At 45.1% G+C, this 25,002-nt stretch overlaps 1 protein-coding gene across 5 annotated transcripts in view; it reads left to right on the plus strand.

The window, feature by feature from the left end:
- Positions 1-25,002, plus strand: part of MED12 (mediator complex subunit 12) — a 1,704,158-nt gene that overhangs the window by 995,115 nt on the left and 684,041 nt on the right. For all 5 annotated transcript variants that reach the window (XM_069612388.1, XM_069612385.1, XM_069612387.1 and 2 more), the window contains exon 27: positions 21,087-21,266. In XM_069612388.1, the coding sequence (XP_069468489.1) occupies positions 21,087-21,266 (180 nt within the window). The remainder of the gene's footprint in view (positions 1-21,086; positions 21,267-25,002) is intronic.

The raw sequence follows: 25,002 nt of genomic DNA on the forward strand, positions 1-25,002 counted from the left end.
ACATTTCATTTCTAATCACATTGACATTTCATTGTAGTTACTCGTACTTATTGTTTTTGCTCATGATCGTTCACTTGTTTACTTTGTTTATAGTCTTTATATCAGTTCGGCCAAGTGACAATTCCGAATTCATAGTTTTATCTGCATCGTTCCAAACTCTAAAGAGAGCCATTTGTAATCTTGGGTTAAGGGTATTAACACACTGATGCCAAAATTCTATGTCCAAAGTGCGATCCATACTTTGTACGTAATTACCATAATTGCTTATATAGCTGGTAGTCATAATAGGGCAGCCCGTAAGTATGTGTCTCGTGGTTTTTGGCTCAGCTTGGTTTTTACACAACCTACAATATCTGTCTATCTTAGTTATTAGCCTCTCCGGCCCCATGGCCTCTAGAGTAGGTAAATGGTTAATGCGTAATAGCAGTAGGAATCGCCTGAGGACCTCTGAGGGACATAAGTTCAGATATCTTTGTGCTTTTTTAAAAAGTAAACCGAACATCTGATACAAACCCATAGCTTTTTAGGCTTTCTAGATGTGAGTAATTGTTCTGCCAGTCCCACAGTTTTAATCGGTTTTGCATGTGGTATTTCATGTACTCCTAATCGTTGCCCCAAGGTGCTGACCAACTTATTGCCTCAAACAACCTGTCAATTTCTGCTGCCAACTTAGATTGTGCCCTATTACCAATGTCTTCCTTGAGAGATGTTAATAGTGCATTTGTTGGGCTATTCTGGATTTTGATGTACAATTCCGCCCTTTTCCCCAATACAATTGCTTTTAGCGAAGGGATCCCCAGTTCCAACCTAAGGACAGTCATGAGTATGCATTGTGGGAGGCCCAGTAGCCTCATAAAGAATTTCCCTTTGATGATCTGTAGCCACTCAAGATGCATAGTAGTCAGCGACTCCAGGCCGTACGTTATCATGGGCAGAAGACACTGTACATGTAGGTGGCGTGCTCCCCATATGGAATAGCCACTCTGATTTTGCGTGAACTTGTGAATCATAGATGTTAGTTGTGCCGCTTTAACTTCATGGAATTGAATACATGACTCAGTTACCCTTGCTTTCAAATTACCCTCCCATATATTTAAAGGAGTGGGTATACTGAATTTCTACTGTTGTCATGAGCATGCGTGGGCGAGCAACCTTACCCGAGGTAAACAAGATGAGTTCCGTTTTACTGTGATTTATTACTAACTCATTGGCTTCAGCGTACTGCCAGAGGTGCGTAACAGATCTAAGTAGCCCGCTGAATGTATGGTCGAAAATCACAATATCGTCCGCATAGGACATAATTACACACTTAGAGGTGCCAATTCTCAGAGGGCAGTTGTGGGTTCCCAATATAAATTCAGGGACATCTGAAACAAAGCGGTTGTAAAGCAGGGGAGCTGTTGTGCAGCCCTGCTTTACGCCTCTATTTTGTTTACTCAATCTAGTCATAGTCCCTTTATATTCCAATTTAAGTTGGACGGAGGTGTTGGTATGGAGGAGCTTCAGATAGTATATCAGTGCATCCGGACAATTCTTTATTCTCAGTTTTTGCCATAGCTTTTCCCTGCATTACCTGCCCATGCTTGAAGTTCTTTCAATAGTAAGGAAGCAAACATTTTGTCATTACAGTCGAGCATGTATAGTAAGCAATAACTTCCAGGGTCTGTTTAATTCCCTTCTTTATAGACTGGTACTAGTATGGCAGTTTGCCATGTCACCGGAATTCTGGCGTCTCTTTGCACTTTTTCAATTAAAATCTTCATTAGGTTTGCCGAAAATTGGGGGTTGCCTTTCATGACCATATTTGATAACCCATTAGGTCCCGGCGCTCGAGAGGATTTCAATTTACTGTTTTTATTTAAGAGTTCTTCGCTGGCTGGCATACATGGCTGAATGGGTTGTACTGTTCTATTACCATCCATCTTCGCGATAGTTTCTAAGCCGTTCCGAACTTCCAGGTACTTGGTCCACTCTAGGGCCCCTATGGGGGTTGGTCATGGGGGTCTTGCGACTTCCCCTGGCTTCCCCTAGGAGTGCCCATATTTTGCGAGTATTTTTAGTACAAAGTGTCTGGACCGTATTTTGCCATTGTTCTCTTTTTTTTTTTTTAGCATGTTTTGATCCACTTTCTATATTTATTTTTGCGAGCCCTGATGTTACTATAGATTGAGGTCAGGGATCGGCACGTTGCTCTTATTTTAAGGATGTCCCTTCTCAGTCTACGCTTGGCATCTCTAATTTCCCTATGATACTGGACGCCATTAGCCTGAGCCCTTACAACTAAGGGCCCACTGTTTGTAGCATGTTTTCCCGCAAATGTGGATAGCCACCCTTCTATTTCTTCCAGTGTCATAGATTTAAACATGTTTGTATTTCTTGTCCCAGTCCCCAATTGCATTCATAGCCTTAGCAATGTTCTTATCAGACCCTGTTACCCGATTGGCAGCATGGTTTACAAGTAAATTGCCTGTATTTGTAACTATAGGGGAGTGGTTAATTACGCCTAGGTTCATAACAAGTGGCACATGGTCCCTGCAAGGATTTTTGGATATTCTCATGTCCCTGACCCTTGAAGCGACCACACCACTGGTAAATATATAATCTAGTGTACTCCGGGTGGTTCCATTACTCCAGGTACTCTTGCCCGGCCTATCGCTAAAGGACCGGCCGTTGATCATTTCGAGCTCCCAGCAATTAAAGAAACTCTGCCAGCAGTCTCCCTCCATTTCATCAATTTTGTGCTCCATGATAAAGTAAGCGTAAAGTGATGGGTTATTTGCCGTACCTCCTCCCCCTTTAAAATGACAGTCACCCGCCAGGACAACCGAATGATTATTTGTGTCCTGCAGCCATTCTTCTAGGAGGTCATGTAAAGCTTCCTGGATCAGTTCTCTATGCTTTGCCCCAGGCGGGTTATAAACGTTTACCAGTAACATTTTGTCCCAAACCTGATTCACCAACATTTTAACCTCCACAGCACTTACAAAATCTTCAAGTGTGGTTATAAGTTTCCTGCTAGCCAATGAGGTAACCACCCCAATTAATAGACCTCTAAATCGGCCGCCGCATAGGCCCTTTTTTGGAGGCGAGTGATAAGTATATACCCATCTATTGCAATAGGTGGTATTACTGTTCTCAAAACGGCATAAGCCACAGTTGGGGATAAACCAAACTTCGAATGGATTGTGTCCTCCCACAATTCCTCATCTTAGATATATCCTTACCTTCAGCTTGTTGCTTTGGAAAAAATGTTTTTTCTTCTCTCCACCAGAGGGCGCTCCTCTCGAGGCAGCGGCGTCGATGTCCCTCAGCGGCATCCGTCGAGCACCGACGTCATCCACTGTATGAGCCTCGAGCGCACCCGTTGGCTTCAGTTCCGTTTTTCCGTTAGCTTCACTTCGGATCGTTTCAAACGGGGCTTCAGTTTTTCGTGAAAAGAAAAGCTGCGTCGTCTTCATCAAACCCTTCCTTACCGAAGACAGGATTTAAAAAATGTCTAAAATGTGGAAAGAAAATGTCTTTGACCGATCCACACAAGATTTGTCTTTGGTGCCTCGGTTCCGACCACCGAATTGAAGACTGTGGATCGTGCCAGTCGATGACCCATAAGGCCTTGAAAGAACGCAGAGGTAAACTGGCAATGGGGGAGGGTTCATCGAAGTCTACTTCGAAGGGGAAAGAATCGGCCGAGTCTTTGAAAAAAAATCGTAAAAAACATAGGTCGATGAGTAGATCGAGAAAGTCGTCTTCTTCGTCATCCAAGAAGACAAAGAAAAGACGACATCGATCTCCCTCTTCTTCCTCGACGCCTTCGGAGGAGCTGATAGCATGCCCATCAAAGCATGTCTCTCCGAGTAAATGGGAAGCCTTTCGAGTTTCCATGCTAAAGATTTTTGAGAATGCGGCTCAGACCCCCTTAAAAAAGGCTAAAGAAGACCATGCCCCTGCTCACAAAAAACGTGACCGAGGAAGGTCCAAAACAAGAAAAGCCGTCAAAAAGTCGTCGAGGTGTCATCTAGGGACTCTTCCCGATCACCTCATGAAAAAGACCTTCCGGTGCATAAATCGAAGGTAGAGGGAAACAAATTGGTGTTGAAACATCATACGCCATCGAAGTTGACATCGACGCCATCGAAGACTTCGAAGGCTCTCGAGTCGACACCTCTTTAGAAGGAAGTTATGTCGAGTTTACGATCGATGACTTCTGAAAGCTCCTTCGGCAGTTTCCACAACTCCCTCGAAGTCATCAAAGGTTCCCTCGATGACGGGGAAGGCTGTGATAACGGCATCAACGTTTTCGTCGACGCCCAAGCTTTTAATATGGGAAAAACCTACATTACCAGAAAAGGTTTTTCAACCTGAGAGTAGACATGATTTTTTTAGGACCATGTCATCTATCTATGAGGGAGAATCATCAGAAGATGAAGAAGTCACCTCTGCTGGTGTTAAATTTGGCACAAGATCTGTTCCAGAAGAATTAAATAATCCTCAGTCAAAAATTCAAGATTTACAAGAATGTCTGCAAACAGCAAGTGGTCTGGACACTTCTCCAGAGTACGAATTTGATCAGCCAGACCCATCAGAGCAGGCTGATGCGGGTTACAGAAAACCTATGAATAGAGTTACAGAATTTATGGGGTGTGGTAGAAATTCACCAGTCTGTCAGGATGATGCCATGACTGATATTCTATCAGGAACACCTCAGCAAGACCCCATTCTTCCATTTCACATTGCCTTGCAAAGAAGGGTTAATTCTGCATGGGAACCCCCTGAAGCCATCCCAGCAGTAAATAAAAAAAATGGTGTCTAAATGTAGACCCTGCAATTCTGATCCAGAATACCTGAGCAAACACCCAACTCCAAAAGGTCTGGTAGTACAAGCAGCCACTTGCACAAGAAATGCTGCATACCCTACAATCCCTCCAGATAGGGATGATAAAAAAGTGGATGCATGGTCTAGGAAGATTTTTACATCCGTGAGTATGGCTTTGAAGTCTACTAATGTAACCTGTACATTGGCACAGTTCACATATACCATGCGCGACTGCATATCAGCGGCAGCTGAACACATCCCAGAAGGTGAAGAGCGTGATGGCTTTCTAGCCATAATAAGGGATGGAAAGGAAGCTTCGGAGAATGCCTTCAATCAAGTTTTGACACAGCTGACCGTATCAGTAGGTCCATGGCACCTAGCAGGGTGCTACGTAGATTTGCGTGGCTAAGAAAGTCTGGTTTTGCACCGGATGTGCAATCCAGGCTTCTTAATATGCCCCTTGACGGCTTGAGGTTGTTTGGCAGCAAAACGGATGAAAGTTTGGAGAAGCTGCAGACCTCCAAAGCGATGGCTAAATCTCTGTGCCGCTATAAGGCAACCTCCGCAATGCCCATAGACAGGCTCATCTTCCTGGAGGGGTCGTCCTTTTCGTTATTATTCCTCAATTGGAAAAGGAAGAGGACAGGCCAGTCGGAGAGGTCAAAGGAAATTTCCTCAGGGGCGAGGAAACTGTGCTAGATCTGCCCCAGCAGTGGCATCTGTCCCTTCAGCTGCTGCTGCAGCTGCTGCAAAACCGCTCTGTGGTTTTGACCCACAAGACCACAGTGTGTGAGGCAGGATCTCACCGCATCTAAAAGAATGGTGGGGCATTACTTCAGATGCTTGGGCACTGGAAACAGTATCCCAAGGTTACTGCCTTCTTTTTCTAAAGAAACCTCAGAATCACCCTCTGGGATACAACTCTGTCAAACATCCGGATCCGCTCCTGTTGCAGGAAGTCTTAACCCTGCTAGAGAAAGGTGCAATAGAATATGTACCTGTAGCGGAGAGGAACAAGGGTTGGTATTCCCCATATTTCCTCATCCCAAAGAAAGACGGAGGACTCAGACCCATCTTGGACTTGTGAAACTTGAACACGTTCCTAAGGAAGGACAAGTTCAAGATGTCACACTTTCTCAGATCCTTCAGGCTTTCCAACTCCAGGATTGGTTGGGTTCATTGGACCTTCAGGATGCTTACTTTCATGTGCCAATCCATCTCAAGCACAGAAAGTACCTGAGGTTTGCGATTGACAATTCTCACTATCAATTTCGAGTTCTGCCATTCGGCCCAAGAGTTTTCACCAAGTTGATGGCGGTAGTGGCAGCGAGTCTCAGGAGAGGGGGGATTCATGTCTACCCCTATCTGGACGATTGGATGATCAGGGCACGCTCTCCAGAGCAAGCCAGGATCATTTGCCGAGGACTTGTCACTTCCTTCACAGATTGGGATTTTCTCTGAATTTAAAAAAGTGAAACATGATACCAGCGCAGAAACTCCAGTTTATCGGAGCAGTTCTGGATACTTGTTCGGGCAAAGCCTTGCCTCCCGAAGAGAGAGCTCACCACATTCCGCAGATGGTAACAAAATTCCAAAATGGCCAGTATTTTCCGGCCTTTGACTTTCTCAGGTTGCTCGGCCTGATGGCATCCTGCATTTTTCTGGTGCCAGAAGCCAGATTGAGAATGAGATCCCTTCAATGGGCTCTTAGGACTCAATAGTCCCAATTCTCAGTGGAAATGTCGGATCTGTTGCAGGTTCCAGCCAGAGTAGCACAGGATCTGCAATGGTGGGCTTGCACACATCATATCCTCAGAGGAGAATCTTTTTGGCAACCATGGCCGGAGATAACAGTAGTAACGGATGCCTCACTGTTAGGGTGAATTCTCTGTTTCCTAACCTAGTGAGTCCCCCAGCAGATTTGCTGGATTTTTTGGGGTTTAATTATTTCTCCTGCCAAGAGTGAGACTCTTTTACCCTCACTCTTGGACATGTTTTGAGTGTGTTCCTTTGACTCTAGATGTGTTTAATGGGCTATGGGGTCTTTTACTCCATAGGGCTTCATGTGTTTTTGTGATGTGTGTTACACAGCACCCTCAGTGCAGTAACACAGGGGTGTCATAGTGACCCCCCAGTATAGACTCCATATCCTGGGACTGACTACTGTCTCCCAGGGCATGTAAAGTCACCATTGACTTTACTAGTCTTGAATTCTGAACAGAACCAGTACAAACCATCTTATTGTGGACATACTGGCCGGGGCAATTCGATTGCCCCGGGGTCTGTTAGTCGAGGGGGCACGTCTCCGTCCCCCCTGATCGAGTTTTGGCTGGTGGCAGTGGATACTACTTTTTATATTCAACCGTGAATATTTCTCTATGGGATTTTCCCATTGTTCGAGGCTACCAACTTTATTTATTTAATTACGATAGCCTCGAACATACCGCCGGTTTATTTATTTATTATTAATTCTCTGGTTGGTATTTTTTGCCAAAACTCAGTTCTAAAATGGCGTTTGTGTTCTCTTCTGTGACTCCAACCCAAGTTGAGCCCTTTGTTCCACTTTTTGGCGGGCTTTTCCACAGAAGCCCTCCAAAGTGGTGCCACTCTGTCTGGGGTACTTAGGAGGGGTGGAGGGGGATTTAGGCACCCTGGACTGAGTTGCCTAGGCAACTCAAGTCGCACTCCGTCCTGATTGGCCCAAGTGGTGAGCCGGCCGGCTCACCACTTAGCATGTTTGAGTGACAGCTATGCTGAGTGAATGGGGGTTTTCTGCATAAAAGCAGGGCTTTGGGGACTGGAACTTCAGAAGTCGCCACAGGACCTAAGAATCCGACGAGGGAGAAGCTGAGCCGACCTGCCACGACGACACCACCGGTGGAGCCCTGCTGAACCGTCTCACCACTTTTCCCAACGCCAGAGGAGATCTCCCGCCAGAGAGTCTTCTTCCTTTGACTGGTGGGGATAACCAGTTTCACCGTCTTTTCGCCTTCCCGACGCATCTCGTGGACGCCTTGCCTGTGCCAAGCACCCCGGCAACCGGAATACCATGTTTTACCACGACCGCGAAATAAAGGGTAATACCTTTAACCGGAAAACGCTGCGGCTGGTTTCTTCCCTGGCAGTGCAACGACTTTCATCTTTCCTCCAAGTCGAGATCTTCTCTTCCTCTGGACGATGCCGAGACTTGCACCCGCTGCCAGGAAAAACTGCCACCGCTGGAGGATCCTTCCCACTTAAGGTACCATGTTCCGCCTGGCTTCCCTTGCCACCGACTGTACGTGGTAGATTTAGCCCCCGGCTTTCGAACCTAGGTTAGCCTGGGACACCCTGGCTAAACTTTTCTAAGCCTCTCTAAACTCTTTTCGAACTCTCTGCAAGACTTTCAAAGCCTAGTGTAACTGTGTGATCTTGGGCGCATTTGTGCTCTGCTCTCTCTAAGAGTGGGCCCAGCCTATGGACTTTGGCTCACCAGTGACTTTTGCTCTTCTGCCTTGCTAAAAGTGTTCCTAAATCTTAGAGTGGTGTATCTTTACATATTCTACCTTTTATTGGAGTGCCATAGCGCTCACCTCTGTCTGGAAATAAGTGGTGTTAACTAAGACTTGTCTGATAAGGAATAAGGGTTGTATATATCATAATAGTAACTGTGTTTAGCGTGATTTACAATAAGAGTGCTGGAGTGTTTCAAACAGTGTGTGTTTAAATAAATAATTATATACTTTGATACCAAAGCTCTGGTCAGTGTTTGCTTGTGCTATTGTATCTGAGTGCCTATTGTGTATACTTTGCATACTGCCTAACTCTTCTTGAGGGAAGTCTGACTGCTCAGCCACAGCTACCAGGTAAATCTGGGTGGTACAGACTGCTACCAAGTGGGTTTACTGCTAACACCTGTAGTCCTACATTTTTTGCAGTGTTCCCAAAGGGAACTGCACAGGTTTCTGCCTAACACTCACTCACGGGGTGGGTAGCCATACCAACGATCTGACAATCAGCGGTCGTTCGTCTCCATCGAAGTCCAAACTACACATCAACCTTTTGGAGTTGCGGGCAATCAGACTAGCGCTGAATGCCTTCCTGCCTTCTGTACGGGGAAAGAATGACTGACAACCCAGTGGCCATGTACTACCTCAACAGGAGAGGAGGAGTGGGGTCACTACCACTGTGCAGAGAGGCGATGCAACTCTGGGTCTGGGCAATACAAGAAGGGATCTCTCTATCGGCAATTCATCTAGCCGGAGAGCAAAACATAGCAGCGGACGCTCTGAGCAGTGGGAGATAGCTCAGGAAGTCATTCAAGAGATCTTCGCCCTTTGGGGAACCCCTCAAGTGGATCTGTTCGCAACTGGTACCAACCGGAAGTGCGAGCTGTACTGCTCAAGGGAATTTCGCCCGAGAGGAGCTCTAGGGGACGCGTTTGTGGTGGACTGGGAGTTTCCACTCCTGTATGCATTCCCTCCAGTCCCTGTGATCCCTGAAGTAATCGGGAAGTTGAGAAAGTTCAGGAAAACCATGATCCAAATTGCCCCAGATTGGGCCAGGAGAACGTGGTACCCGGACCTTCCGGATATGTCCATCTGCCCTCCAATACGTCTTCCAAGAAGAGAGGATCTTCTGTCGCGAGAGGAAGGTCATGTTCTCCATCCGGAGGTCAGCATACTCAGCCTTCACGCATGGCTTCTGAGAGGTTGAGATATAAGGATTGGGATCTTCTCGATGACGTGATGGAAATTTTGCTTTCGGCCAGTAGGCCAGCAACCAAATCTCTGTATCAGTGTCGTTGGAACAAATTCAGTAACTGGTGCAGAGAAAAGAATGTGGACCCATTTCAGTGTAATATCCCCACAATTTTATCTTTTCTATTACATTTAGCTAATCTGGGGCTCCAGGTTGGTACGATAAAGGGATACTTGGCAGCGCTATCGATTTTTAAGCGCTCTTCAGAGGAAGAATGTTACTTCAAGATACCTTTTAATAATTCAATTCTTGAAAGGTTTAAATAACGTATTGCCACCAATACCTTTTCAGGTTCCAGTGTGGGATTTGAACTTAGTTCTGAAATTCCTCACATGCATTCCATTTGAGCCTTTACACTCTTGTCCGCTAAGGCTCCTTACTTTGAAAACAATACTTCTTGTAGCATTGACATCAGCCCGCAGGGTAAGTGAGATGCAGGTGCTTTCTAGCGTTCCTCCTCACACTATCTTTTATAGTGTGAAGAGGATAAAGTAGTTCTTAGAGTTAAACCATCTTTTTTGCCAAAAATTGTTTCGGATTTTCATCTGTCACAGAAAATAACTTTACCTACTTTTTACCCTCCTCCTCATGCAAGCAAAGAGGAGCGGCTACATAGACTAGACCCCAGAAGAGCTCTTAGTTTCTACATTTCAAGATTGGCGAAAGTGCGTCCGTGTTATCAACTTTTTGTGGGGTGAACTGGCCGCAAACTGGGACTGGCGGTAACTAAACAAACATTATCTAGATGGATAATTTTGGCTATAACAGAATGCTATAGATTGGCTGGAAAAGAATCACCTGATGTACTGAGAGCTCATTCAACCAGGGGCATGGCAACTTCAACAGCAATAAAAAGGGGTGTCCCTGTACAAGATATTGGTGCAGCAGCCACATGGTCATCCATGCATACCTTTATAAAACATTATGCTCTAGACTCGACTTCTTCTCAAGGAAGTGTGTTTGCTAAATCTGTACTCCACTCTGTACACGATTAGAAAAATTCTGTACTCCCACCCCCGAGACAAAACTGCTTTGGGAGTCTATCTAAGATGAGGAATACGAAGTTACTTATCAACTGTAACGTTCTTTCGATTGGATGTTCCTCCTCCCACGTATTCCTCATCGCCCCTCTCAACCAACCCCACAGTACAGTTTACGTGAATTACACTCTAAATTCTTTTAAGGCTTGGGTCAAAAGAGGCACGCCATTAATTAAAATCCATGGGCTACAATATACGAAACAACAGAACTGACGCCAACGGGTGCGCTCGAGGCTCTTATACAGTGGATGACGTCGGTGCTCGACGGATGCCGCCGAGGGACATCGACGCCGCTGCCTCGAGAGGAGCGCCCTCTGGTGGAGAGAAGAAAACATTTTTTTCAGAAGCAGCAAGCTGAAGGTAAGGATATATCTAAGATGAGGAATACGTGGGAGGAACATCCAATCGAAAGAACGTTACAGTTGGTAAGTAACTTGTTCTTCTTACTCTGCGGAGGAATGTTTATCGTATACCAAAAGAAGTTCAAATGTCTAAGAAGTGCCTCATGATGGGCTATCTTATTAAACAGTTTCGCAATTCAAAAACCAATTTTATTAATCACACAACATAATATCCATTAAAAAAATAATCATAAAAATGATCATATATCGTAAAACGAATACAAAAACTTAACAACACAAGTGAAACCAACATAAGTGGGTCGTAATAATGTAATTGGTTGTAGGTCAACATGTGTAATTCATTCACACTGAGATCCTTAGACCTCAATACTTTCGGCTAATTTTTGTTCTTTTTAGTACATCATAGATTCCCAACTTGTACAAGTTTCTGTCCCTTCAACACAAACATGTAGGACATTCTTCAGGGGTGTATAATATCTTGTTGATTCCCCAAATCTTCTACCATGAGAGAAAATATCCTCTCTGCCTCAAGGGATTAAATATCCTTGAGTCTTTTGGGACCTTTATTGGTTTGGTTCTGCAGATTCCAATTTCTTGCCGGAATTCTGGCTTCCTTTCCTCTATTTCCTAACCCTGTTATTGTTAGCCCAGATCTGCCCGTATTCACTGAATAGAGATCAATGGCCATTTGAAAATAGAGCGAACCTACATGCTTTCCGCCTGCTTTATGTCAACAAGATAGTCCTAGATCTGGGATTTTATTGGATAGTATGTTGTGTGATTAATAAAATTGGTTTTTGAATTGCAAAACTGTTTAAATAAGATACCCTATCATTAGGCACTTTTTAGACATTTGAACTTGTTTTGGTATACGCCAAATAGGTGATATCAACCAGGTCTCATGTAATAGGAAATAGGTATGTTCAACATTGAAAGATAACGACCCATTTCTGGGTTAGTAGGTGCTTGAAACCCGAAGTGTTCCATGTCACTATCGAACAATCTCGGGGTTTCTGTAGCACCAGCGGTAAGGAATCTGCTAGCCATTTCAAAGTCTCTTGGATATCGCTCATTTGAACCTTCTTCCCTCCAGGCAATGCTGGTTTGCTACTTTTGTTGTTTTGGTTTTGTGCAATGGCTTTCTTTGGTAGTGAGGGGTCTTCTTCTGGGTCTGCATCTACTTCTAGCTCTACTTGCATCTGGCTGCTTTCATAGTTCCTTATCAATTGTGCCGAGGCCAGAACTCTGCAGTGCAATGCTGTAACATTAGGGTTGTGGGCTCTAAGTGGCTCAACAAATGCAAAGTCTTCGGATAGTATCACTCGCAGCTGTGGTATAAGATATAGCTTTGCTAATACCTTTGATCTTGTTTGCCATTTGTCCCTTTTCTTTTGATTCCTATTTTTATGATAGATTGCACTCTCCTGAGCCTTAGAGTTCCTCGATGGTTCAGCCATATCTACCTCCGGTGATGAGACCTCTTGTGGCTGTGGTATAGATCTCCTACGCGGATTGGAATATTTGTCACCATCATTGTCTTCATTGGAAGTATCGAGTGTTGAATCAGTACCTTTACTACTCAGTACTGAGATCTTGTTGGGTTTTTCTGATAGAATCCAGCTGGTCAGAGCCCCGGGGCAATTTGCCTGACGTTTCTTGGTTTTGCAGGCTGTTTTCCTTGCTTTTTTAGGTTTAACAGGGGGTGGAGCTGTAGCTGCAAAGGGGGGGGGGTTATTTCCACTTTTCATGTCTTAGCTGCGGCTCATTTGGCCTTGCGCCTCTGCTTTTTAGAGGAGAGTATTACTGAGTTTTCTGCAGGGTCAAGGTTAATCTCTTCCGGTGCACTGTTCCCGTCTTGCTCATTTTCAGGCAATGTTTTTGCGTGGGCCTCGGGTATATATGTCGTCCTCGGGTCCAGAAGTCCCAACTGAAGAACAGTTTTCACTTGTATTCTTCCACATAATTTCAATAATCTTTTCTTTTCAGAGCAAACTGCACAGAGGCCATGGAGGACTGTAATTCAGCGATTACTGCTGTGCTGGAGCACAACGTCTCTTTCGGTCTGAATTCCTCCAGGAGTCCTGAGTCTTCAATGTCAATTGAAAGATTGGGTGATTCTGATAGGTGCCCAGTTATTGGTATTATTGAACCACTATTAGTGCAATTCGGAGGTTGTGCTTCCGAATGGGTCATGAATTAACTCTTAATAGGGTGCAGTGGCTGCGCTTCCCTTGGCTTGATAGTTGAGTGATTAGCCGCCTTCAGTACCTGTGCTTCCACAGTGATCAGATCCTTATTCGCATTTGGTTCCTCTCAAGCTTGTGCTGCTATTGATCTTTGAATGGAGAGGCATAAGTCTAATAGGGAGTTATTGTCAATATCGTCGTAATTTGTGATTTCCAGAGGCGTATTGCTATTTTGGTTAGGCATTGTTATATCGATCGGATGGGCGTTCCCTTGTTCTGGTGGAATCATTTTTGAAAAAGTGCGGGTATCGTCCCTTTCTCTACTCGTCCGCCCTTTTGGTGAAGTGTCTCCTTATTTGCTTTTGGTGTTAAGTTTTCCTTTGCCCCTACTTAAGTTGTAATTTGATCTAGTGGCTTTGCATTTTGGAGGCATTTCAACCTACTTCACTAGTGACTGTTTTAAATGTCTACAATTAGTTTGTAGCGTGATGTTTACTTTGCTGGTCGTGTCGATACCCTCGCTCCGGTGATGCTCACAAGTAATGTTGTTTGCCTATGATGCGCTCAACGCTATGGGATCAAAGAGGACTCACCTTCACAGTCTCCCTCACGGTACCAAGATATATCCCAGATTTATCACAATTTTGTCTCTTACCGCAGGATCTTTGCGTTGGCAGGTCAGTCTTTTGTACCAATGGGTACAGTATGTTACAGGGAGGGAGGGCTCCAGCTCCCTCCTGCACACGAGTGACCACGAAGGACCACTTGTCCTTGCAACTTCTCTATGCGCGCTCTGAATGCCGTTAAGTAGAGGATTGCAGGTCAGCACTGCGTCAGCTCCTCCTCTCAGCAATAGTCACTGTGAACAAACTCCTGAGCTCACTGCTCACCACGAAGGACCACTTGTCCTTGCCACTTCTCCATCTTAAAAAAGATGGCTCACATTGTTACTTTACCAGAGCCGTAGACGCTTGCTGTAAATGCAAACCTAGGTAGTTCAAAACAAAATCACTGCCGCCCGCCAGTCAATTGAGGAAAGGGTTACATGAAAAAATGTTACATGAGCCTTTAGACACCGGGGTTACTAAGTAACCCCTCCAGCACTCTATTGTAAAATAGGGTGTGCCTGGTTTAGCAAGTATAATGCTAAGTAGAGCCAATGTCACTTTACTGCCCTGGGAAACAGTAGTTGATCTCAGTTTTAAACCTTGGGAGATCTGGAAGACTTCCCTGTGGCACTGCACTGAAGGTGCTTTGTGACACAATTGTAAAAGATGATGCCTATGGAGTTGGTTAGACTCCGTAACCAAAGGAAACAAACACAGAAAATACATTGAATTGAAAAGTTCAAAGTCCTAAAGTTTAGCAAAAGATCTGGAGAGCTCTAAGGTGGGAGGAATTGGCACATTTTTGAGAATTCTCCCTAACAACCGGCATAATCCCTATATAGTTTGTTGTGCATTCGCTATTTAGTATCAAACCAAGTCAATATTGCCTGTCCCTAACTGTGTGCGTAATCAAGGGTCGGAAAAACTTTATTCTAGAACATGCAACCTCCCTCCTCGGTTGGAAACTAGGCGATACCAGTGCATGGCCACAGGGGAATCTCATTCCCTGGATAGGCGTTCCTAGTCGCTAGTGTCAAAATACCATTTCGTACAATGTCTATTGCTACAATTGTAATATATTGTATTGCCTTTACAGTAGATGAAAAAAATGGGTTGCACCTGTAGCTTAGGAGGAAAAGGAACAATCCAGTTTCTAGGGTCAGAAGAGGGTGTATTGCTACTGTGCAAACCAGCATTGCTATTTGCAGACTGCCCCTAGGACTGTACTAGGCATGGATAATGATTATTGAATGATAAGGTGACCGGGAGTGCAATGGAGTCCACTATAGAAGTTGAGAAGTTGATTTAGTGCTGAGTCAAGGTCCCTCCAATTGTCTGGAGGCACATAAGACACTCCCAAAGTGTAAGGCAGAATTGCATGCAGTAGCCTCTGGGACCACCACACACAATTAGGACTACAGGTGTAAGCCAAACCAACTTTTAGTATAAGTCTGTAGTTTGTTGGTAGCGAGCTGAGCAGCCAGGCTGATCTCAAGAGTGAATGTGAGCAGTACAAGAAGTTACACAGAGGTCTTAGAATCACAGTGGTTCAAGTAGACACTTGTACTCAAGGTTTCTAGGTAAAGCACGTATTAATTTATTACACAATCATTTAGAAAACATTATGCTAGAAGGAAGCAACTTAATATTTTATACCAATACACTTCAATACAAAACTCTTATGATTTTGAGACAGTTTGAGCTCCCCTGAAATAGGAGCCAAATGGCAGTTTAGTTACTTAGAAGTGAGCAGAAAGGCTTAAGGTAAGTAGAATAGATCACATATACTTGTTAGACAGTAAAAATAGTTTCAGTTCACCAGAAGAGTTCAAGTCAATAGGCCTAGGCCAAAGTCAATGGGCTAGTGTTCTGGATAGGGTAGAGCAGTTCTGGTATCAAGCGGTAAAGGCTTTGCAAAAGTTCTCTGAAGTAGTTTAGGCAAAAAAGAATCATTTGTTGGGTCACTAGCTGATCAGGCCTGCAAGTTGGGAAAGTTTCAAAAACTTTCAGCGCGAGAGTTGCGTCCTCAATCGGGTTGGCACAGTATCTTAGTATGAAGAAACAAATGCGGCTGAGGTCGTTGGTTCCTGGCAGTTCCTGCAGATCCTACTGTTCCTGAGCCTCAGTCATGGGGACAAGAGGGAGAACGTCGGGGGACTCCTGCACTGCACGGGATCATCAGAAAACACAAACAAAATGGAGTCACTTCAGTTCGAGTAGCTGTACACAAGCTGGTGTACTTCCCCCTGCTTAATCCTAACCTGCTTCGAGAAGGGTATCCAGGTGGCTTACAAGTTGATTGGTCCCACCAACTTAAAGGAAGAACTCGGCCTTGAAGGGGCTTCTCTGTCAAGATGAACTTTGCAATTTGGACCTGCAGCAGGGCCTCACCGGGCAAACCAACGGTCCAGGAGTTGCTGCAGCCGACCTCATCCAGCTCGTCTTCGGTTCTTTAGTTTCAGTGGTCCACTCTGCTTTCCAGTCCAAGAGACTTGCCTTTTATTCAGTTCTCTCCCTTTCATTCCAGCCTAGCTGTCATTCACCCAGCAGGGTAGCTGTCCTTGCCAGAAAGGTAGCCTGCCAATCACGCCAAAGTGCATTTGGGTCTCCTAGAAGACTGAGCACAGGGAGTTTTGGGCACCTCCCTCACTTCCTGCCCACCCCAACCACTTAGACGCAAGAGGCGGTCTTCAGTCCTGAAGCCCGCCAAAGGCATTTAAACAAAGGGACCAAACCTGGTTTGGCGCGCAGAGACAAACACTAGAAGGACATTTCCAAAAAGAAATGGCGAAAAAAGAAGACCGGGACCTGTTTATACATAGGGGTTTAAGGCGCCATCTTGAAAAATATGGCTCCCATGATTTTTAGCTACCGGTGTTCGCGTTTGGGAAAAATCATGGTAGTTTGTTCTAAAACCACTGCCACCAGTCAATTTGATAGAAAAGGGTAGCATTTAACTGCTACATGAGTTTCTAGACACAGGAGATACTAGGTATCCCCCTCCAGCAACCTATAGGAAGATAGTGTGTGCTGGGTCTAGGAATTTAAAAGACTAGTAAAGTCAATTTCACCTTACATTCTCTGGGAAACAGTAGTTTATCCCAGATAACGTATTTAAACCTTTGGGAAGTCTAAAAAGACATCCCTGTGTCACTGCACGGAGGGTGCTGTGTAACACACATGAAAAGATGCCTATGGAGTTATCTTAAAACTCCATAATCAAAAGAAATAAACACAGAAAACAAACAGAAATAAAAAATTCAAAGCCCCAACATTTAGCAAAAGAGCTGGGGGTCTCTAAGGTAGAGGGAAGTAGCACATTTTTAGAATTCTCCCTAACACAAAGTAGTGCTCGTGCATAGGCCTCCATTGCCATTTGCAGGCTACTCCATAGGTTAGGCTTGACATGCGCAGTGGCTTTTCCGGAGGTGTAGTAGGGTCTGCTTTACGGTGTTAGGTTATTGCTTGATCTTGTGCCATTCGATGGCTTCGTTCAACCCTGTGCATCGCTTTTCATGATGTAAATGATCTCTTGTTCCTTATTTAGGAATAGATTTTCTAGCTGGACTGTATTGTCTCCCTTGAGGACGTGTAGCACCGTCCAGGTAAAGTCTGCAAAGTTATGGTTGTTCTCCTGGAAGTGTTTAAACATAGGGGCCTTATCTGTTTTGTTTTTTAGGCAGCTCCGATGTTCAATAATTCTGGTCTTGATCTTCCCATTGGTTTTCCCTACATAGGGAAGACCACAGGGGCATCGTATCAAGTAAATTACATGAGAAGCTCCATTGTGTCCATCTTTTACTGATATCGATATCTACTTCTTGGCTTTTCTTAATCATTTTTCAGACCCCGCAGGTGCGACAAGGGTAGTGTCCCTTAGATTTTCCCGGTGTTCCACAGGGTGGAATGTTGCACTTGAGATGTTGGTTGGTTTTTAGTTGGCTGGTATTGACTTTGTTGCCGAATGGCGCTTTTCTTATATGCGAAAATAGGGCTTGCTAGAGGTGTCTTCGAGGGGTTGAACACCTTCCAATGCTTTGGAATCACAATGCTAATTTTCAGACTCTAGTCTGTAAAGATACTCGTGCATACCAATCTCTCCTCTGGGGCTTTTGCTTGTTTAGTTTCAAGCAGTGCTCCCTTGTTGTTGTTGCTGGCTCTTTAAGCCGCTTTTTTTGTTTTCTTAGGGTAGCCTCGTCTACGATATTTCTTGCTCAGGATCTTAGATTCCTCCTCATAGATGGCGTTTTGGGAGCTGTTCCTTTTCAGCCTGAGAAATCGGCCAAAGGGTAGGTTGTCCCGGAGATTTTATTCTGTGGGTTTATGGTAAGGTTTCACTTGTAATTGCCCCGCTTGGTGGAAGATGGTGAGGTCCAAGAAGTTGGTAGTAGTGTTATTGAATGTCATTGTGAATTGTAAGTGTGGGTTGAGTGCATTAATCCAGTGCAGGAATGCAACCGTCTTCTGTGGAGCCTTGCCATATGATCAGGATGTCGTCAATGAATCTGGTCCATTTTAAGATCTTCTCCCTAAAAGGATTGGTGTCGGGGTAGATATGTTTCTCTTCAAAGAACTCCACGTACAGATTAACGAGTTAATGCCTGATACTATGGGTCGGCAAGGTGGCATGTTCAATGTTTTATGTTTCTTTGGCAGGCAGTAGAATGTAGTTGCATTTTGTTTTTTGCTACTCAAGAACTCTGCTTCTTTTTTTGCGATCCAGCCCCTCTCCTGCGCTTTTGAGGCTTTCAGTGCAATCATGCTCTGTCGTTTTTTTAGTAGGATCCTCCTACGTTTTTTTGCAGTAGGTGGTATTGCTCAGTTGGTTCATGCATCCATTGATCTAGTCCTCCCGGTTCATGATGACAATGCCTCCTCCTTTGCCCGCCTTCTTGATGATGATCTGTTTCTCAGCCAGTGATTCAATTGCTTCTTTTTCTAATCTGGACACATTTTGGAATGGTCTAGATTTATCCTTTTCCAGTTTTTTTATCTCAATCATGGCCCTGTGTTGGAAAACAGGGACTCTGGAGAGTAGCTACTGCTAGGGGCACAGAAGGTGAATGGATTCCAGAGTCCGGTGTGGTTGGTGATACTATTAGTGTCATTTCCAGTTTCCTTGTTCGTGAAAAATTCATTAAGGTGGATTGCTCTCATCAATTTGTTGAATCTAATGCGGAATTCGAAGGGATCATGTTCTTTCGTTATTACAAATCCTAAAACCTTGTTGAGGACCTTTTCTTCCATTGGCGTGGGGGTATAACTTGAGATGTTCACTAAAAGCGATTCCCGCTCCTGGTTTGTCCTCTGTCCTGGTCCCAGTTGCCTCTGGCGTGGTGGATTGTTTTCTTCTGTTATTACTTTGTCGTCTGGTCCCTTGACCTCTGCCTCTCATTGGTGTTTTATTGTTCAAAGTGCCTTCATCCGGGTTATACGGGTCACTGCAGTCTTTACTGGTACTGTATGAAGTACCCCTGAACCTTAAACGTCTATTGGAGTGATTGGGTGCTCCTTGCTGTTGGAAATTAGTTTTGTCATCCTCTTTGATGTAGGGGAATACCCATTTGTGACTGAAGCGTGTCAGGTCTTTCTTAAGTCTTTGTATACTTTCTTGTGTGTTATTGGTCTTGAACTCCTTCATTTCTTTTTTGATCTCTTCCATTCTTTTCTTGTATGTATCGATTGAGTCAAGTTTCTTAATATCCTCTTCAATCTTTTTTTTTAATTCTTTTTATTGATTTACAACAAAGAGAAAAAAAAAGAAAACACAAAGAGAAAAAATGCATTTCCGAACTTCCCTGCCTCCCCTCCCACCCTTCCTCCCCCGAAGGCAGCTGCATTCTGTCCGTGGTCCATATCCTCTTCAATCTTTATATTTCACAGGTTTCCATGGCTTTGTCGATGTTTAATATTAGCCAGTCCCTACCGCACCGGTTGCGATATAGCTCTATTGGACACAGAATTTTTTATTGTCCAAAAAGAGGCGGGGTTCATTGTGGACCACTAGACCTTGGGGAAGTGCTTTGTTTTTAAGGTATTCCAACATGATTGCTCTGTGCAGTTCTGTCCGCATAAGCCGTTTTCTAAGTTTCGCAACTTTGTCCCAATTATTGGGTTGTTATGTTGTTTCCAAATCGCTGTAATTAATAATGGATTTCGCTTTCATCAGGGCCGCAGCATAGTCCTCACTATATGCTAGGGTTCGTTCTTCTGCCATCTTGGTTGGTGTCTGTGTAGCTCTAGGGGATGTCTTTGGCTTGTTTCCTTTTATGTTATGGTTCCTGTACCTATGGTATCTTGAGAAATTGGAGGAACCCCGGGTGTGCACTCATTGAAACAAATATTTGAGTGCTTTAGGAGACCCAGCCTCCCAGTTAGAACTGGATCCAGGCAGGCATGCCATTAAAAAAGGGTCTGCAGTGTTTCTGACTTCTCCATTATTTTCTGTCTTCAGAGACACTATGGAACCTTGTTAGGCTTCCCAAAGTGTTCCTGCCGAAGACCAAAGTCCAGCCAGGACTACTCCCAACCCAAGTTGGCAGAAGGACCAAGAAAGGACAAGCACACTAGAAATTGCAAAAAAAGAGGGGGGCACCATTTTGCGTCATTGGTGACCCTTCTGTGCACTACCACAGCTCTGAATACAGCTAGGGTAGAATAAATGCACAACAGTCTGTAGAGCTCATCCATTGGTACCAGCCATTCAGGTATGCCTGTCACTGTAACAGAAAGGTTACATGAGCAGTGAGAGAGGGGGGGATGCAGTGTAATCCCTCAGCACTCCACGTAGGGTTGTGTGCTGATCTCACACAGGAAAAGCCAAGAGGATAAAAAGTATCCCTCTAACCTCGAGAACTGTAGTTCTTAAGGAAAATAAAAATCTAAAAAGGAGAGTCCAAAGCGCTCTCAGCAGCACTGCACAAAAGCTGCTGCTTGCTGCAAAATTGAAATACAGATGCCTCTAAAAGGTATGAAAGAAAGTAAATACATAATCCGGGTTCCCATGGCTAGAGAAAAAAGGATAAATGAGGGGGGAAAAGGCTCATCCTATTCGAACGTCGCTGTGATAACAGGAGAACAAGAGTCAAGCAAAACGTGCTGGGGGTCTCATAGGTCGAGGGTATTTGGCATAAAATGAAAGAGGTATCAAAGATGAGGATGTTTTAGCTCCTTTATTTCACTGTTTATATTTGTGATGAATTTGGACCTGGAATTGTAATTGGAGGAATCTGTATATAAAATGGCGTGAATTGGCACAGTGCGTTTATTTTTATGTATGATGTACATGATATGCCCTTTGCTGACTCCTGACTCCTCAATCTCCCATTTACCTGCAGGAGTGGGTGGGTGAGCGATGTCTGAAGAGCCTCTGTGAGGACAGTAATGACTTGCAGGACCCCGTTCTGAGCAGCACACAGGCCCAGAGGCTAATGCAGTTGATCTGTTACCCGCATCGACTGCTGGACAACGAGGAAGGGGAAAATCCCCAACGCCAACGGATTAAACGTATCCTAGAGGTAGGTGTTTGTGGAGGTGTATAGTGCTTGTGTTGCAGTTTGAGTAAGTTTGTGCCTCATTGATGTTGAAATTGTGTGACGTGAAGATGTGCTCTATCAGCTCGGTTTGCTACCAACCCACTGTTTGCCTTTGATATGATCTGGCATTTATAACGTGCCTATAAAGTGTTTCAAGGCGCGACGAGGGGGAACAGAGGGAAGACTGAGACAACGATCTTACTAGGCCGGGTGACAATGAGATTGCGCAAGTACACGGGGATGTGAGGTGAGGTAAATGGAGAGGGGAGAGGGGAAAGGGGGGGAAGGGCAGTGCAGTACATGGGATCAACAGTGAAAATAATTAAATTAAATAAAAACCAATAAATAAAAAGTGCGGCCAGCTGGTGGCAGGTGCAAAGGTTAAGTGTAGACATCAAGTGTCAAGTGCTGGTAGGGGGCTGTAGGGATACAGAAAGAGCCCATGAGTGCAATGGTTGCCCGGGGGGCAGTGCAGGTGTGCAACTGGCGGGGAGTGGGCCTGGGCCCGAGATCAGAGGGTAGCTAGGTGACCAGTGCAGTTTCACTTTCAGCCAGGAGTTCAGCAGGGGAGAGGAAGAGAGAAAGCAGAAGCAAAGAAGGACTCCAGGTCTTCCACAACCGGAGATGGTTCTCCTCGAGTTTTAGAGAGGCAGGGAGGCTGTTCCAGAAGGAGGCCCTAGCCAAAAAAAGATGCCACCAACTCATTCCTTGGAGAAGCGACTGACCCTGAGGGAGTTGGAGACGGATGAGCAAATAGCTAGACAAGGAAGATATTTACGAAAAGAAAGTTGAAGGTATTGAGGCCCCAGAACGGCTTGTGGACAATGGAGAGTATTTTGAACTTAATCCTCGCAGCCACTGGGAGCCAGTGCAGTGATTTCAGTCCTGGAGAGATACGATCCCTGGGATTGAGGCCAAGGACAAGTCTCGGTCTTGTTTTGGATGAGTTGCAGAGGACGGAGAGTAGAGGCAGGCAGATTTAGAAAGAGGCTCCTGTAATAGTCCAGCCCAGAGAGAACTAGGGCTTTCTGGAGACAGGTGGAAGCAGGAAGAGGGCCAAGAGAGGCTGGCCAGAGAGTGACAGGAAAGGAGGGAGCAGGTGTGCCGATGAGGAGAATCTCAGTCTTACTGGCCTTAAGGCAGAGATCATTGGCGGCACACCACTCCTGGATAGCAGACAGTCAGAAATGAGAGAAGGAGAATAGGTGGCAGAAGGGATCCTGAAAATGAGCTGAGTGTCATCCGCATAGCACTGAAAATTATGGCAGAGAGCGGCAATGAGGTGGGCAAGAAGTGCCAGGTATTGGTTGAACAGCCAGGGAGAGAGGTTAGACCCCTGGGGAACACCACAGGTAGAGATGGAGGAGAGGAAGGACCCAAGTAGCACTTGGGACGGTCTATCGGAGAGGAAAGAGATCAGCCCAAGCTAGGGCCTGATAGTTGATACCCAGGCTATCACAGATACGTTCGAACAGGATGGCATGATTCACTGTGTCAAAGGCAGTAGAGAGATCAAGTAGGATGAGGACACGGGGGGTGTTGGAATCGAGGTTGGAGAGCAGCTCTGAAGCCAGACTGATGGTCATTGTTAGGCAGAAACCTGTGCAGTTCCCTTAGGGAACACTGCAAAAGATTTAGGACTACAGGTGTTAGCAGTAAACCCACTTGGTAGCAGTCTGTACCACCCAGATTTACCTGGTAGCTGTGGCTGAGCAGTCAGACTTCTCTCAAGAAGAGTTAGGCAGTATGCAAAGTATACACAATAGGCACTCAGACACACCAATACAAGCAAACACTGACCAGAGCTTTGGGATCAAAGTTTATAATTATTTATTTAAAAACGCACTGTTTGAAACACTCCAGCACTCTTGTTGTAAAATATTCTAAACACAGTTACTATTGTAATATATACACCCCTTTTTCCTTATCAGAGAAGTCTCAGTAAAACACCACTTATTTCATGCCCAAGAGTGATGGTAAAAGAGGCTCACTCTTGGCAGGAGAAAAAAATAAACCCCAAAAATCCAGCAAAGCTGCTGGGGGACTCACTAGGTTAGGAAATTCAGCCTAAACAGAGAATTCTCCCTAACACTCGCTCCCCCCAGACTAAGGGACAGGAGGATTTAATCCACTCCTGGATGAACCTCATACCTCTAGTCGATGACATACATCCTAGAGAGTCCATCAGCATTTTGATGGTGACACCTTGACCTATGTTCTAGGGTCCAATCAAAGGTTTTCCTTTGTAAGCTATATGACCTATAAACCCTTTGAGGAACATCAGTCTTTTTAAAGTTATAGGGGATCTGGTTGACCAGTCCCTCAGAAGTTGGTACAACTTCTGAACCTGTGTTAGGCTTTTTCAAGGGGTCCTTATAAAGGATTCCTTTAGATCTAGAGGGGCCTCCAAGGTTCCTCACCATCTCTCTTGTGGGAGCAGGTTGGGTCTTAGGCCTCTTGGTTGGAGGGGTTGGGGTTAGGCAATGTACCTGCTTCCCCTTCCTCTTAGATCTAACCTTACCTACTTTAGGAGTTTCCCCCCTAATACTAGGATTTGAGTTGGGGTCTTCAGTAGAAGGTCCAACAGTCTGACGGGTTTTGGCCTTAGACTTTTCCCTCCTGGTTTTCCACCAGCATTGAGAATTACCAGTTCTCTCAGGCCTAGGTAAGGGTCCAGTAGGTCTATCCTCCTCTTCCTCAGAAGCAGGGGGGGTCACAGACTCTGAAACTGGGGGAACAATGATGGAGCTTGGTTGGGGCTCCCATTTCCCTAATGTACTAGCTTGTAATGTGCCTGGGTTAGAGGTCGACTTACTAACACCAGGGCTTGTAGTGGGGATATCAGTAGAGGTTCCCACAGGCTTAGAGTGGTCCCTTAAGGTGGCCTCTCTAGCCAATTTGGTTAGGTTCTGGTTCTCCATACTGGGAGGCCTGGGGGTATGTGACACTACTCCTAGAGTTCTAAGGTCATTCCCCAACAGGACCTTCCCAGGCACCTCAGTCTGAACACTGACAGGGATCCTCACTGTCATGTTGTTGCACTGAATGAGGGCTGGTAGAATAGGAACCATTTGGACAGGGCCTCCAGACATCTTAGTGGGACCTTTGGGTGTTTTTGCCACATGCTCTGGTTGAAAGAAGCTTTCATCCACTACTGTTCTGCTGGCCCCAGTGTCTCTCCTGGCAGGAGTTATCCTGGCCATTGACAAGAACACTGTCCATATAATACACCTTAGAGTTAACAGGTAGGGAGTTATACACAACCCTATTCTGGGGACTAACCAGACCCATAGGCTCTAAGTTTACAGTTGCTTGAAGACCCAAGGGTTCTTCAGCAAAGAGTTCAAAGTGGGCACTAGCCATCTGTACTTCATCCTCAGGAGTGGATGAAGGCTAAGGAGACGGTGCTGATCCCTGCAGGTTTACCCTTGCATCTGGGATCCCCTTTGATATGGTCGGTAGCCTTACAGATATAGCATTGTCCAAATGCTCTCTGAAAGGGTGGCTTGTTCTGACCTTCTGGTTGTTGACCAGAAGGTACACTAGCCTGATTCGGTTTACCCTGGGGCTTACCCTGGTTATGTTGTTGTTTGGGGCCCTCTTTGGTATGGGGGAGGTATTAGAATTCTCTGGATTCACTTTAGGTGGCTGCTTTCCCTCATCCTTTTTCTGAGTGACCCCTGAATCCTTGTGAGTGGCCCTGTTGGCAACCCTCAAG

This window comes from Ambystoma mexicanum, chromosome 5p, assembly GCF_040938575.1.
Source record: "Ambystoma mexicanum isolate Mex_15411 chromosome 5p, UKY_AmexF1_1, whole genome shotgun sequence".
Lineage (NCBI taxonomy): Eukaryota > Metazoa > Chordata > Amphibia > Caudata > Ambystomatidae > Ambystoma > Ambystoma mexicanum.